The sequence below is a fragment of the Mobula hypostoma genome, chromosome 10 (assembly GCF_963921235.1).
Source record: "Mobula hypostoma chromosome 10, sMobHyp1.1, whole genome shotgun sequence".
Classification (NCBI taxonomy): domain Eukaryota; kingdom Metazoa; phylum Chordata; class Chondrichthyes; order Myliobatiformes; family Myliobatidae; genus Mobula; species Mobula hypostoma.
Genome location: NC_086106.1, coordinates 101,021,624 through 101,038,309, shown reverse-complemented (window position 1 = coordinate 101,038,309; position 16,686 = coordinate 101,021,624). Strand labels below are relative to the sequence as shown.

At 40.2% G+C, this 16,686-nt stretch overlaps 1 protein-coding gene across 4 annotated transcripts in view; it reads right to left on the bottom strand.

Annotated features, from left to right (window-relative positions):
• tenm1 (teneurin transmembrane protein 1) overlaps positions 1 to 16,686 on the bottom strand; it is a 2,340,669-nt gene that overhangs the window by 50,986 nt on the left and 2,272,997 nt on the right. For all 4 annotated transcript variants that reach the window (XM_063060938.1, XM_063060937.1, XM_063060940.1 and 1 more), the window contains one exon: positions 2,244 to 2,416. In XM_063060938.1, the coding sequence (XP_062917008.1) occupies positions 2,244 to 2,416 (173 nt within the window). The remainder of the gene's footprint in view (positions 1 to 2,243; positions 2,417 to 16,686) is intronic.

The following is a 16,686-nucleotide window of genomic DNA, read 5'->3' as shown; positions in this document are numbered from 1 at the left end:
ATAGGTGTCAGTATTGGCTCTTTTTGTTTGCAAATCACAGAATTCAAAAATCAATCAAGTACTTTTTAAAAAATATCGGCCTTTGGCGGTATGTGAACTGTGGTCAGGATCATGGAGAAGAACTTTCTTAGTAAGTAGAATAGCCAGCATTTAATCAACAGATGTTCCAGGTCAGGGGAACAAAAGTGCGACAAGACCCCTACCCTTTGCCTTTTCTGAATCAGCAGTCTGGTCCATCCAGTGTATCGAGAAGTCTTCAGGTCTTACCAGCATATCTAGTGTGTCTGGAGTGAGCCATGTCTCCATGAAATACAGAACGCAGCAACTTCTCATTCCCTTCTGATACAGTAATCTTGCCTTTCGGTCCTCATTCTTGTTCTCCAGCAACTGTGCATTTGCTAACAAGATATTGGTTAGTGGGTGGGGGTGTTGATCAGCCTTACTGCTTGAGGAATGTAACTGTCTTTTGACTCTGGTTGTCCTGATGTGGATGCTATGCAGTCTCATCCCTAATGGGAGAGGGACAAACGGTGCATGAGCAGGTTTAGTCACAGATGGTGGAAGTTTCTCTCTTTAGACAAGGGGTCAACCTGGATTGGATTTTATCCAATTAACTACCATTACTATCTTCAGCAGAAACTCGGGCACAGGTTTGTTATTTCATTAATTTATCTGCTTTTGCAGAATGATTTACCAACATTTTAATTATCCTTGTACTAGTGTTAGAGACAGTGAGGGGGGAATGCTTTGAAGCGTTCAAAGCTTCCAAGCATTAAAGCATTCAAGCATATATAGTCAAAAAATTGACCCAGCCTGTTATTTCACTGAATAGATTTAAAATATCCTCGTTAGAAGAGAATGTCAAAGTGAATGTATCAAATTATTGAATTGAATGTCAAAAAAATAGAATATTCCATAAATGTTTAACTGAATAACTCAAGATCGATTTGGGTGGATGAGGTTCAGGAATGTAATCCTCACACTCTCTCATCACTTTTAGGATCTGTTGTTATTGTGAAAGAATGTGAAAGTAATTTTGAAACAACAAGGTTTACAGTTCCTATCACTTGTGTCCTAGCCACAATGAACAACAGGAAATCTTAAGTAGTAGTCCGGTGGTGGGAGGCAGGTTTAAAATTTAAAATATCACCAACCACAGTGTTTGCAATTAATAGCATTGTCTCTGAGGTCATTTTGCCCCCACTCAACTCCAATGCCTCCATCCATTTGGAAGTGATAATTCTGTCTGATTTAAACCAAAAATAAAATTAGAAATTCCTCACTCAAGACAATCTGTCATGTTTTCAAGGTGACCCATTGGAGCCAATGGATCTGCCCTGCTAAATATCCACTGGACTTCTGCAAAAGTAACAAATCTAGTCTGTGTTTCTTGGAGAGGAATGTTTCGATAGGCAAAGAGAAATCTGCAAAATATTTGGTCTCAGACTGTTGGCAACTAGGCCAACGAAAAAGATATTTCAAAAACTATAGCCATGTTTTCAATCGTTCCACATCAGCCCTTTATAATTTGGTTTACTGTTTGCCTTAACTTGAGACAATTTAAATGTACATTTTGAATCAACAGATTGACAGCAAATTGACTGATTGATTGATAGTTCTGCAATGTGAGCTCCCATTGCAGCTATCTTTAACGAGAACAGGTTTGACAATTTTTTTAGGAATGCCAGAATTCTATTTTATTTATGACATGCAATTCATCCGTTGAGCTTATTAAGATAGAAAAAGATGAGCTCCATGCACAATGAGGGAATTTGTTTTCTATAAAAAATAATTTCCAGTAACTTCAAACGTAACTGATTTAATTTGTTGTTGCCAAGAATCAAGAAACTTTCATGGGGGGGGGGGTGCATTAATGACGTTAATCACTACATTTTCAGTTATGTACCTCACAATCTTTACTTTTCTTGCAACTATGTAAATAGAATTTGCAATTTTGTCTGTTTCCTCCTTTCCTCCTGACTGGTGCACATTTTGATGGATAAACTATGCGTAACACTCATTCTAAACAAGATGTGAGCACATTTCAGTGCCTGACTTTTCAGTGCAAAGAACATACAGTGTTGTCTTGAGTTGATTTCAGAATCCATATCAAAGCCTGCTTAACCAAGGCTATTGTCCATAAGGTTCCATGTCACTGATTCACTTGGTTTAGGAAGCAAGAATGAAGTTAAATACAAATATGCAATGTGTTTGCATTTGGCAATGAATGCAGTTTGTATTACCTTGCTTGAATATATATGCTGCATTGGTAGCGGAGAAGTTGGTTGTTACAGCAAAGTTCTCTTTGTTTGATAGGTTTGCCTGCACTTGCACTGATTTGTCCACCTCACTAAAAAAAGTGCTGACTTGTCCGGTTGGAAATGTCACATTTGTCAGGTGACCATCACTGTCATACCTAGGTAAAAAAATTAAAAGTAGATCATTAGAAATAATAATGCATGCTGGCAACATATAAAATTGCTTTAGGAGAGACACAAGAGACTGCAGGTGCTGGAATTGAGTAAAAATAAACTGCTTGAGGAGTTTAGTAGGTCTGGTAGCATCTGTAGAATGCAGCATCAGGTGGAGACCTTAGAAGGGTCTCAACTCAAAATGTTAATTTTCATCTACAGATGGTGGTTGGCCTGCTGAGTTCCTCCAGCAGTTTGTTTTTACTGCCTTATTAGAGAATCTTCTCTAGGGTAGAAACGATTAAATATTAATCCTTCCTTTTAGATTAAAATGAGTTATGTGTAATTAACCATCACTGTCAAACACCATTATAAAATTTGGACATCACCAAATGAACTGAATTGTGTTCTCATTATAATGTGAAGAGAATCAAAAGTGAAAGATGTCCCCGTCCTTCAGGGGTCTACCTGACATTGGGTTGGAAGAATAAAAGTTTCATGCTTGGCCATAAATAGGAAATGTCACTGGATGACTCAGATTAATTTTTTTGTTGTCTGTAACCACAGCATCATTTTTCAAATGAATATACAAGATGTTCAGCTCTGTTTCACTGCTACATCCCTAGATCACCATCTCTGACTTGTCAGACATTTTGGCTGGTTTCCAGCTCTACAGCAGTTAAAATTTCCTTCAATAAAAAAACTGAGAAGTCAGAACTTGTTGTCTTCAGTTTGTTCCACAAATTCTATTTTTCACCATATGGTTTTCCGGAAAGATGACCATTTTATGACAATATTGGAAAGGCATGCCCATGAATATACACCAATCAGATCTAGCGTTCAATTTGCTGCATGTGACCAGAATCTAATGTATTGGTTTATAGGTGGTCAAGCAACCAATTTGAAACCTCTTCTGAGGGGTGGGTGGAAAACAGGTCAACAATACTCACGTTCAAAGTATGGAACTCAGGTTGTGGCACACGAAAATAAAGTGGTTACTACCACCTGAAAGGGCCAATTCTCTGTGGTAAGTGCTCTTATGAACCTCAGTCACTCACATACTTTGGTCAGACAGCATCGCTGAAGGTCAATGGAGTCCACATGAAGGGTCTCATCTCAAAGCATCCCTGCCCATTTCCCACCATAGATTCTCCAGTGCTGCGCTAGTATTTTGTATGTAGCTCTAGGTTCCAACATCTGCAGGCTGTCATGTCTCTAGATTGTTTTACATTCTGTTTCTTGCCCAAAGACTCTGATCTATGCCTTCATATTGAATTTCATTCTATTCCATGCCTAAGATAGCTCTCCCTTTCATTCGTGTAGTCTTGGCAAGTAGTTAAAATCCTCTCCTTCTCTTAGGAATACTATAATTATTTTACAACCTCTTCTTCAAGAGCATATTTTATTTTTGTTAATTTCCCATTTATTTGTCTGTTGAAGGAAAATCAATGAATCTTTCAGTTAGCTGACTATACAGTGTTGGATGGTGTTACTTCAGAATGCCTTGGGACAACCTGATCCAGGCAGTGTGCAAATTCAGGAAGATAAATAGCTGAGTCTACAGAACTGGGGCTAACATGAATCTAGGACGTGAGTTCTCAAGCGAAAACAAAAAACTGAAGCAAATGCCTACCAGGTGAGGCCTCATATTTTGAAGGAGAAACAGTTAATGTTCTGAGTTCAGGACCCTTGTTTCAGAATTGGGAATGAGTTAGTTTTCAGTAGGAGAGAAGCTGGGTGAGGAATGTGTAGGACCATGAAATCTCTCTCATAGGGTGCATCCTACTGGTTTAATGGAGACAGTTGCCAACACATAAAGCTTCTGTATGTAATGTGTTGTAAATGTTGAGGCCGTGGGACATGCTCAGAAGACCAGGTTACACAAACAGAATAAGAAAAATTGAGACAAAGTGTTGACAGACAGAAATGGATGGTTCTGACATGGAAAAAAGGTAAGAGTCAGCTACTGAAAGTTGAGGAATTCACAAGTGGCTCAGACCTAATTGAGCCTGGAAAGCTCAACACGGCTAGATGGAAGATGTTTCTCAAGCTTGTGTTAGGTCTTGTAGTAATGATGCAGGAGACCTGACAAAATGGTCAGAGTGGAAGTGGGGAGCCAATTGAAACAGCAGGCAAATTGAAAATAAGGATCACTCCAACAGACTGAATACAGGAGTGATTCACCATCTCATTCCCACTCTGAGTGAGTCCTTCAACACTCCCAGGCTGATGACATAGTTCAATGGTATCTGAGTGAAAGCTGTGACCATAAGACCAAAGACATAAAAGCAAAATTAGGCAATTTGGCCCAGCGAGTCTGCTCCATATTTCAATCATGGCTGATCCTTTTTCCCCCTCCTCAGCCCCACTCCTCTGCCTTATCCTCGTAATCTTTGATGCCGTGTCCAATTAAGAACCTGTCAAGCTTTATCTTAAATACGCCCAATATCCTGGCCTCCACAGCTGTTTGTGGCAATAAATTCCACAAGTTCTCCACTCTCTGGCTAAAGAACTTTCTCTGTATCTCTGTTTTAAATGGACACCCCTCTATCCTGAGGCTGTGCAGGGTCGTAAAGTGACAGATTATGGAGAACTATCTTTCAATCTGTTGAAAGTTCTCCAAGTTCCTTTTAACACAATTAAAGTTTCAACTAATTTTAATATGATATAGTTTCCAACAAACTGCACATTTAGGGTAAAACCTCAGCCCAAATTAAACTCTAGACTTACGAATATGCACTTGCCAAAGAGTGAAACTGGTTGATTCATAGGGCTTTCTATTCCACTTACAACTCTGATATTAGGTGTCAATATAGGCCACAGTTCTATGTTCATTAATTATTAACTGAAGTCTTTTTCTCACTTCAAAAATGCTTGTTTTATGTTACCTTACAAACAATTCAAAGCACTTTACACAGTTGTCTCTTTTGAAATGCAGGAACATAATTCAAAAATAGGAGTGTGAGAATGAGCTGGAAATCCTCTTTCTTTTTTTACATTGTGCATTGCACATTAATATAAATAGCTAATTCCATAAAGCTGTGCATGTTGGCAAGACAGAAAACCTTAGAATGTTTCCGGTTTACAGCTAAGGAGCATTTTCAAACCCTTTGCTCAGATTCATTGAAATGATTTATATGACATTACTGGATCACCATTTTAAAACAAAACACACAGAATGCTGGAGGACCTGGTTTCCTATTAACCTGGTTACTACGCTATTTCCGCAATTGTCTCATTGTTGTTTTAATTCTAATATTATTTGGTTCTTTCTCTGACTCTAACAGCCTCCCGAGAAAGACGCAATTCAACCTTATATTTCTAATGCTTTCTGCAAGTTTAGCAACATAAGACCATAAGACAATAAGACGATAAGACAATAAGACATAGGAGCAGAAATAGGCAACTCGGTCTATCATAGCTGATCCATCATCCCTTTCAACCCCACTCTCTTGTCTTCTCTCAATAACCTTTGATTCCCTGACTAATCAAGAATCTATCAACCTCCACTTTAAATATACTCAATGACTTGGCCTCCATAACAGTCTGTGGTAATGAATTCCACAGATTCACCACCCTCTGGCAAAAGAAATACCTCCTCATCCCTGTTCTAAATGGTAATCCCTCTATTCTGAGGCTGTGCTCTCTGTACCTAGTTTCACCTACAATAAGAAACATCCACTCCACATCCATTCTATTTAGGCCTTTCAATATTCGATAGATTTCAATAAGATCCCCTTTCATTCTTCTGAACTTCAGTGAGTACAGTTCTGGAGCCATCAAACGCTCCTCACAGATTAACCCTTTCTTTCATGGAATCATTCTTGTGAACTTCCTCTGGACCCTCTCCAATGCCAGCACCTTTTCTTAGATAAGGGCACAAAACTGCTTTTAATATGCCAAGCGCAGTCTGACAAACACATTATAAAGCCTTAGCATTACATCATCATTCTTCTACCCTAGTCCTCTTGAAATGAATGCTAACATTGCGTTTGCCTTCCTTACCACCAACTCAACCTCCAAGTTAACTTTTAGGGAAGCCTGCACAAGGACTCCCAAGTTCCTTTGCATGAATGATTTCTGAATTTTCTCCCTGTTTAGAAAATAGTCTACGCCTTCACTCCTTTTACCAAAGTGCATGACTGTACACTTCCCTACACAATATTCCATCTGCCATTTTTTCCCAATTCTCTCAATTGATCTAAGTCCTTCTGCAGCCTCCCTGCTTCCTCAACACTACCTGCCCCTCCATCTATCTTCATATTGTCTGCAAATCATTGATGTATAATGTGAAAAGAATTGGTTCCAACACTGACCCCTGCAGAACACTACTAGTCACTGACAGTCCACCAGAAAAGCTTCCTTTATTCCCACTCTTTGCCTCCTGCCTGTCATCCAATCTTCTAACCATGCTAGTATCTTTTCTGTAATACCATGGATTCTTAACTTGTTAAGCAGCCTCATGTGTGGCATCTTGTCAAAGGCATTCTACAAATTCCCTCTCTTGGGATCCAGCATCAACCTGATTTTCCCAGTCTGCCTGCATATTGAAATTCCCTCATGCCTTTTCTATCTTCCATTGTAATTTGTGTCCCATGGTCTGACTACTGTTCAGAGGCCTGTATATAACTCCCATTAGAATCATTTTTAACCTTTCAGTTTCTTAACTCTACCCAGAAGGATTTTACATCTTCTGATCTGATGTAGAAACATAGAAACATAGAAAATAGGTGCAAGAGTAGGCCATTCGGCCCTTCGAGCCTGCACCGCCAATTATTATGATCATGGTTGATCATCCAACTCAGAACCCCCCCTAGCCTTCCCTCCATACCCCCTGACCCCCGTAGCCACAAGGGCCATATCTAACTCCCTCTTAAATATAGCCAATGAACTGGCCTCAACAGTTTCCTGTGGCAGAGAATTCCACAGATTCACCACTCTCTGTGTGAAGAAGTTTTTCCTAATCTCGGTCCTAAAAGGCTTCCCCTCTATCCTCAAACTGTGACCCCTCGTTCTGGACTTCCCCAACATCGGGAACAATCTTCCTGCATTTAGCCTGTCCAATCCCTTTAGGATTTTATACATTTCAATCAGATCCCCCCTCAATCTTCTAAATTCCAATGAGTACAAGCCCAGTTCATCCAGTCTTTCTTCATATGAAAGTCCTGCCATCCCAGGAATCAATCTAGTGAACCTTCTTTGTACTCCCTCTATGGCAAGGATGTCTTTCCTCAGATTAGGGGACCAAAACTGCACACAATACTCCAGGTGTGGTCTCACCAAGGCCTTGCACAACTGCATTAGTACCTCCCTGCTCCAGTACTCGAATCCTTTCGCTATAAATGCCAGCATACCATTCGCCTTTTTCACCGCCTGCTGTACCTGCATGCCCACTTTCAATGACTGGTGTATAATGACACCCAGGTTTCGTTGCACCTCCCCTTTTCCTAATCGGCCACCATTCAGATAATAATCTGTTTTCCTATTTTTGCCACCAAAGTGGATAACTTCACATTTATCCACATTAAATTGCATCTGTCATGAATTTGCCCACTCACCCAACCTATCCAAGTCACCCTGCTTCCTCCTAGCATCCTCCTCACAGCTAACACTGCCACCCAGCTTCGTGTCATCCGCAAACTTGGAGATGCTGCATTTAATTCCCTCATCTAAGTCATTAATATATATTGTAAACAACTGGGGTTCCAGCACTGAGCCTTGCGGTACCCCACTAGTCACCGCCTGCCATTCTGAAAAGGTCCCGTTTATTCCCACTCTTTGCTTCCTGTCTGCTAACCAATTCTCCACCCACACCAATACCTTACCCCCAATACCGTGTGCTTTAAGTTTGCACACTAATTTCCTGTGTGGGACCTTGTCAAAAGCCTTTTGAAAATCCAAATATACCACATCCACTGGTTCTCCCCTATCCACTCTACTAGTTACATCCTCAAAAAATTCTATGAGATTCGTCAGACATGATTTTCCTTTCACAAATCCATGCTGACTTTGTCCGATGATTTCACCGCTTTCCAAATGTGCTGTTATCACATCCTTGATAACTGACTCCAGCGGTTTCCCCACCACCGACATTAGGCTAACCGGTCTATAATTGCCCGTTTTCTCTCTCCCTCCTTTTTTAAAAAGTGGGGTTACATTAGCCACCCTCCAATCCTCACGAACTAGTCCAGAATCTAACGAGTTTTGAAAAATTATCACTAATGCATCCACTATTTCTTGGGCTACTTCCTTAAGCACTCTAGGATGCAGACCATCTGGCCCTGGGGATTTATCTGCCTTCAATCCCTTCAATTTACCTAACACCACTTCCCTACTAACATGTATTTCGCTCAGTTCCTCCATCTCACTGGACCCTCTGTCCCTTACTATTTCTGGAAGATTATTTATGTCCTCCTTAGTGAAGACAGAACCAAAGTAATTATTCAATTGGTCTGCCATGTCCTTGCTCCCCATAATCAATTCACCTGTTTCTGTCTGCAGGGGACCTACATTTGTCTTTACCAGTCTTTTCCTTTTTACATATCTATAAAAGCTTTTACAGTCCGTTTTTATGTTCCCTGCCAGTTTTCTCTCATAATCTTTTTTCCCCTTCCTAATTAAGCCCTTTGTCCTCCTCTGCTGAACTCTGAATTTCTCCCAGTCCTCAGGTGAGCCACTTTCTCTGGCTAATTTGTATGCTTCTTCTTTGGAATTGATACTATCCCTAATTTCTCTTGTCAGCCACGGGTGCACTACCTTCCTTGATTTATTCTTTTGCCAAACTGGGATGAACAATTATTGTAGTTCATCCATGCAACCTTTAAATGCTTGCCATTGCATATCCACCGTCAATCCTTTAAGTGTCATTTGCCAGTCTATCTTAGCTAATTCACGTCTCATACCTTCAAAGTTACCCCTCTTGAAGTTCAGAAGCTTTGTTTCTGAATTAACTATGTCACTCTCCATTCTAATGAAGAATTCCACCATATTATGGTCACTCTTACCCAAGGGGCCTCTCACGACAAGATCGTTAATTAACCCTTCCTCATTGCTCAAAACCCAGTCCAGAATAGCCTGCTCTCTAGTTGGTTCCTCGACAATTTGGTTCAAAAAACCATCCCGCATACATTCCAAGAAATCCTCTTCCTCAGCACCTTTACCAATTTGGTTCACCCAATCTACATGTAGATTGAAGTCACCCATTATAACTGCTGTTCCTTTATTGCACACATTTCTAATTTCCTGTTTAATACCATCTCCGACCTCACTACTACTGTTAGGTAGCCTGTACACAACTCCCACCAGCGTCTTCTGCCCCTTAGTGTTACGCAGCTCTACCCATATCGATTCCACATCTTCCCGGCTTATGTCCTTCCTTTCTATTGCGTTAATCTCTTCTTTAACCAGCAACGCCACCCCACCTCCCCTTCCTTCATGTCTATCCCTCCTGAATATTAAATATCCCTGAACGTTGAGCTCCCATCCCTGGTCACCCTGGAGGCACGTCTCTGTGATCCCAACTATATCATAATCATTAATAACAATCTGCACTTTCACTTCATCCACCTTATTATGAATGCTCCTTGCATTGACACACAAAGCCTTCAGGCGCTCTTTTACAACTCTCTTAGCCCTTATACAATTATGTTGAAAAGTGGCCCTTTTTACTGCTTGCCCTGGATTTGTCGGCCTGCCACTTTTACTTTTCTCCTTTGTACTTTTTGCTTCTACCCTCACTTTACACCCCTCTGTCTCTCTGCACTGGTTCCCATCCCCCTGTTGTGAACTAACCTCCTCACACCTAGCCTCTTTAATTTGATTCAATTTAATGTCATCTCCATATGCTTAGTTTTCTATTCTGTGTGCCTTGGGTCATTTTGTTCTTACATTTTATTATCTTATGATTCAGAATATACTTCCTTATGCTCTTCTATCTTCTGAAATGTGCAACCTAATATCCCAGTTAGGATCACAGGGGCACATCGTGATATACAACTTAGCAAGCTGGAAAACATTCTCCTCCAGTCTCTCAGACACCTGCAAACTCTCTAACAAGGATGGCATGCTAGAGTCACTGCTTTCTTAGGTTGGGAAGGTTCAGCATGTGATTAAGTACTCCAGTGAACCTCTACAGATTTTTCTGTAGAAAGTTTCATGGTTGTATTATGGTCAGATATGGCAACTTGACAGCACAGGAATATAAGAGGCAACGAGCAGTAGGATTGACTAAGTACATCAGGGCATATCTGTCCCTACCATTGAATGTACCTATATGAGGCATTACATCAAAAAAAAAGAACATATGTCATGTCATTTAATTCTCCCACCATCCCAGCTATGCCATCTTTTCAAAGTTATCATTGGGCAGGAGGTACAGAAGTTTTAAGTCCCACACGACTAGGTTCAAGAACTGCCAATTCCCTTTAACCACCTGATTCTTGAATCAAACTGCACAACCCTAATCACAAGCACAGAATAGTAACACTATGACTGCTTCAACCACCTTGCACTATAATGAGCTTTGTTTATTTTTTGGATTTAGTCGTGTTCTTTCTTGAGCAAATCTTGTAGAATTTATGTTTAGTGTATGTTTTTCTTCTGATTGTGCCTCTAATACTATGTGTTTGCAATGCTGCTGCGAGTAAGATTTCTATTGTCCTTATGCATACATGTTCTGGTGCTTTTGCCAATAAACTCAATTTGAATTTCCTTGCACGAAGTTACCTTTTGAGAGACTGTGCCTCCTTCCTCTAAGACAAAGGCACTCCCTTCTAATCATTGCATACATTTTGGCAAAATATTTAAGAAGCTACTTGTTGCCATTTTTTCCTCCAGTCCTTTTACTCATTTCTCATTATAATCTATCCTTTTTATTGCAAAATTTTTTCTTGCATTCCTCGCCGCTTAAAATTGTGAGGGTGATATTTGATCACAGTTTGGGTCATTTGAGAGCTGTATTGCACTATGGTATATATATCCCTTTAATTAACACCTTGATCCTTTGCCATTATGAACAGCTAGGTCTCTTTTAAGTGAAATATGTGAATTGTGATTCAGAACAATGTGATTGCAGATTTTATTGAGTTTGCACTACCATTGGCATCATATAATTGGATGGCACAAAAAATCTCACAACAGTATCTCTTTCATCATACAGGTTAATTTCTAAGCTTAGTTTCTCAAATATTCATATAAACGTGTCTTTTGTTCACCAGAACTAATTGATCACTAGCCATTTATTGTATTTCTCCAGAAATATTTAGGATGGGGAATACAATAGTCTGATGTTGTATCCACTTCATGGAAGTGAATAGAGTTGAATTTCTAAATTCAAACTGTCTTTAACAGATTCTGCAATGGCATTCAAGGCCACCAGAGGGTGCAATATACCCATATGCTGGCTTCAGTTAATTGGTAAACTTCATTAAAAGATATGACAAAGCACTGGTAATAACTCTCATTGAAAAATAGTAAGTGATGTAATAACAAAGGCACAGCTTTAGAAGCCATCCAATCACATATGCAAGATAAATTAAAATTGGTATTAACTCAAAAGAAAATGGAAAGTAGTGTGATGAGAATACACATAGATTAAGATGTTAGCTGGCCTGTGCTGGCACCAGTGGGATCAGCAGTTGGTCTGCCACCTGTCTTCAGGAGAAAGAGAGATAAGGAAAACAATGGAGCAGCATTTGGAGATGTTAATGAAGGGACGGGAGAGTTTAATGGAAGGAGAGTTGTCAAGATCGGCTCCCCCTTTGAACCCTGAACTGTTTGAAGTGATGGACAGGCGATACCCCAGCAGGGGGATAAAAAGGGACAGGTTCGCTAAGGCAGGACACGTACACGACACCCGAGGTAACGAGACCCTGGAAGCGGTGCGTCTCCCACAAGTCGGTGGGAAGTTTTGGAAGGTAAGCCATAGACGCACAGGGTGGAAAGGCACGATCAGCGGGAACCTGGTGTGTGTCCGCCCTTGCCTGGGTGCCAGGTTCACCGCAGAGAAACTATCGTATCTGGAAACGGAGGGGTCACGGTTGGTGACCTCAGAAGACATTACAAAGGGCTCGCCCGAAAGCTGACTGTGAAGAATATCGAAGGTCTGTGTGGAAGCCGTTTGAATATTCATTCGTTTTGCTCTCTCTCTCCTCCCCCCCGCTGTCCATCTCCCACGGCAGTGATTACTGCAAACTGAACTGAATTCAATTGAACTGAACTTTGCGTCACTTTGAAACCGGTCATTTACCCCTAGACGACGATAGAGCTTGACTGATCCTGTTATCCTAATTCTGTGTACATGTGTGTTTATCATTGCTGAACTGTTGCATTTATTATCCTTTTGATTAGAGTACTGTGTTGCTCGTTTCTTTAATAAAACTTTCTTAGTTCTAGTAATCCAGACTCCAACTGAGTGATCCATTTCTGCTGGTTTGGCAACCCAGTTACGGGGTACGTAACAGTAGTAAAATAGAGGAAAAACATAGAAAGTAAAAGTAGAAACGGAGTGCACTGCCAAACAACTTAAAACCAGACTCTAAGGTATTGCACAGGAAGGAACTAATTAATGAGAACAAATGTAGCTCCCTTACAAGTGGAAACATGTATATTGAGGAATAATTAAATGGAAGGGAAATTAAGCAAGTACTTTGCACTAGCCTTGATGGAAGAAGACAGAAAATATAACCCAGAAATAATGAACAAAGGACCTCCTGAAAATGAAGAAATAAACAAAATCAATATTAGAAACGAAATGTGACTAGTGAATTTTATAAGTCTAGAAACTGATAAATCTCAAGGACCTGATTACCTATTTCACGAAGTTTTCAGAGGTGGCATAGGGACACTGGACATTCAGGTTCTCATCTTCCAGTTTGTACAGACACTTGAATGATTCCTGCAGAACCACGTGGAGGATAGCAAATATGACCTCAGCATGTATATATTCTGCATTCTGCTTTTATCTTCCCTTCATACTACCTTAGTGTACTTATGCATGGACTGGATGCACGCAAGCAAAAGCTTTTTACTAAATCTCAATACACCTAACAAGAATTAACCAATTGCCAGTTAAATAGGAGAAAATGGAAAACTGCCAACTGATAGACCGACACAGAAACATAGAAACATAGAAAATAGGTGCAGGAGTAGGCCCTGTACCAGCCTTCCCTCCATACCCCCTGATCCCTTTAGCCATGAGGGCCATATCTAATTCCCTCTTAAATATAGCCAATGAACTGGCCTCAACTGTTCCCTGTGGCAGAGAATTCCACAGATTCACCACTCTCTGTGTGAAGAAGTTTTTCCTAATCTCAGTCCTAAAAGGCTTCCCCTTTATCCTCAAACTGTGACCCCTCGTTCTGGACTTCCCCAACATCGGGAACAACCTTCCTGCATCTAGCCTGTCCAATCCCTTTAGGATTTTATATGTTTCAATAAGATCCCCCCTCAATCTTCTAAATTCCAAGAGTATAAGCCTAGTCAATCCAGTCTTTCTTCATATGAAAGTCCTGCCATCCCAAGAATCAATCTGGTGAACCTTCTTTGTACTCCCTCTATGGCAAGGATGTCTTTCCTCAGATTAGGGGACCAAAACTGCACACAATACTCCAGGTGTGGTCTCACCAAGGCCTTGTACAACTGCATTAGTACCTCCCTGCTCCTGTACTCGAATCCTCTTGCTATAAATGCCAGCATACCATTCGCCTTTTTCACCGCCTGCTGTACCCGCATGCCCACTTTCAATGACTGGCGTATAATGACACCCAGGTCTCGTTGCACCTCCCCTTTTCCTAATTGGCCACCATTCAAATAATAATCTCTTTTCCTGTTTTTGCCACCAAAGTGGATAACCTCACATTTATCCACATTAAATTGCATCTGCCATGAATCTGCCCACTCACCCAACCTATCCAAGTCACCCTGCATCATCTTTGCATCCTCCTCACAGCTAACACTGCCGCCCAGCTTCGTGTCATCCGCAAACTTGGAGATGCTGCATTTAATTCCCTCATCTAAGTCATTAATATATATTGTAAACAACTGGGGTCCCAGGACTGAGCCTTGCGGTACCCCATTAGTCACTGCCTGCCATTCTGAAAAGGTCCCATTTATTCCCACTCTTTGCTTCCTGTCTGCCAACCAATTCTCTGTCCAGATCAATACCTTACCCCCAATACCGTGTGATTTAAGTTTGCACACTAATCTCCTGTGTGGGACCTTGTCAAAAGCCTTTTGAAAATCCAAATATACCATATCCACTGGTTCTCCCCTATCCACTCTAATAGTTACATCCTCAAAAAATTCTATGAGATTCGTCAGACATGATTTTCCTTTCACAAATCCATGCTGACTTCGTCCGATGATTTCACCGCTTTCCAAATGTGCTGTTATCACATCTTTGATAACTGACTCTAGCATTTTCCCCACCACCAATGTTAGGCTAACCGGTCTATAATTGCCCAGTTTCTCTCTCCCTCCTTTTTTAAAAAGTGGGGTTATATTAGCCACCCCACATCATCAGACATCAGGAAGAAGCTGAACTTTATAATAAAGGATGTGATTCACTTTTGGAATTACCTTGATTGATTGCTTCATGGCCTAAAATGGCAATTCTAATGCACAGGAATTCTGGAATTCTACCCATCACCTTGTATCTCACCATTCTTGAGAATATGATAATAAATTTGACTTGAAAAGGCTTTAAGGGGACGTACAGAAGCTAAGTGAATGAGTAAAAACACAGCAGATGAAAAATGGTTAAAAAAATGGTGAGCATTTTTAAAATAGTGAATGAATGGGAAATGCTGCTCTCTCAAATACCTTCTTGCACGTATCATTCAAAGTCAACATTCAAGTGCACCAGCCGATTAAATAGCCAGTAGTCTTTAGGTTCTTATTGCTTGGGGCATTAGACTAGGATAGTATTTGTGAGAGGTCATCTGGTGCTATCTGTACAGTTTTAGGTTCTGTACTTAAAGAAGAAAGTACTGGCTATTGAATAATGAGTAGAGAGGTTCACTAACTGGATTCTGGCATGGTAATTCTGCCATATGAGGAAATATTGAATAGGTCAGGCCTCTGTTCTTTAAAGTTTAGAAGAATGAGCAGTGACTATACTGAGACATGCAAAATTCAGACTGGACAGTTGTGGAGAGAATGTCATTCTTGGTGAAGGAACCCAGAACTGGAGATGAGTCAGGCAGTATGGGTCCGTACTGTGTAGTGGTAGAAAATGAGTGAAACTATCAGCATAAATAATATAAACTGGCAACGTTGGTGATAAGGTAAGAAATTTAAAGTAACTTTCATCCTGGATTAAATGTCAAAAGCTTCTAAAGCCAGTTAGTCTAACCTCAGTGGTTGAGAAGATGTTAGAGTCGATTGCTAAGGATGTGGTTTTGGGGTACTTTGGAGATATATAATAAAGTAGACTGTAGTCAGCATGGTTTCAAGGGAAAATTTTGCCTGACAAACTTGGGGCCAATTTTTATGTATACCTAAGGCAGAGGTTGATAGATTCTTGATTGGTCAGGGCATGAAGGGATACAGGGTGATGGCAGGAGACTGGACCTGAGAGAAAAAAAATGGATGAGCAATGATGAAATGGCACAGCAGACTCGATAGATCAAATGGCCTAATTTTGCTCCTATATCTTATGGTCTTATGGAAGAAGCCATAGATACTCAATTATTGATTGTTTTCAAAAATAAATTGGTAGGTCTCTGAATATAAAATAGATCAATGATCACGAGGGGAGGGCAGGAAAACAGATGTTTGAGAAGGAAGATCAGTCATGATCTTGCTGAATGGCAGAGTGGATGTGAGGGGGCCGATTGCACTATTCTTCTTCTTATTTCCTCTATTTTTAAATCCACCGAGTAATATAAAGGCTCTGGAAGAATTTCTGGAAAACATTGATCTTAGTTTTGCTTCTGGCAATATAGGATACCTGCGGTTGCAAAATCAGATTTATTTCAACCTTTCACAATATGGGATGACAAGATATTGGGACCATTAAAAAAATAGTCCTAGTTTTATTAATGGATGCAGTGTCATTTGCTTTTTAGTTGTCTTACAACATTGCAGAGTTACTAAAGAATGAAGGTTAATCTCAATCATATGCTAATTAGAGCATGAAATGTAAATGGTTTGGAAAAAAAGCATTAAAATTAATGGTAAAGTACTGCAGAGCATGGCACCAATGCAAATTAATTCTTAAATTATGCAGTTAAATCATTTTCAGTCTTTATTTAGGTTTATTCTAATTACTATCAGT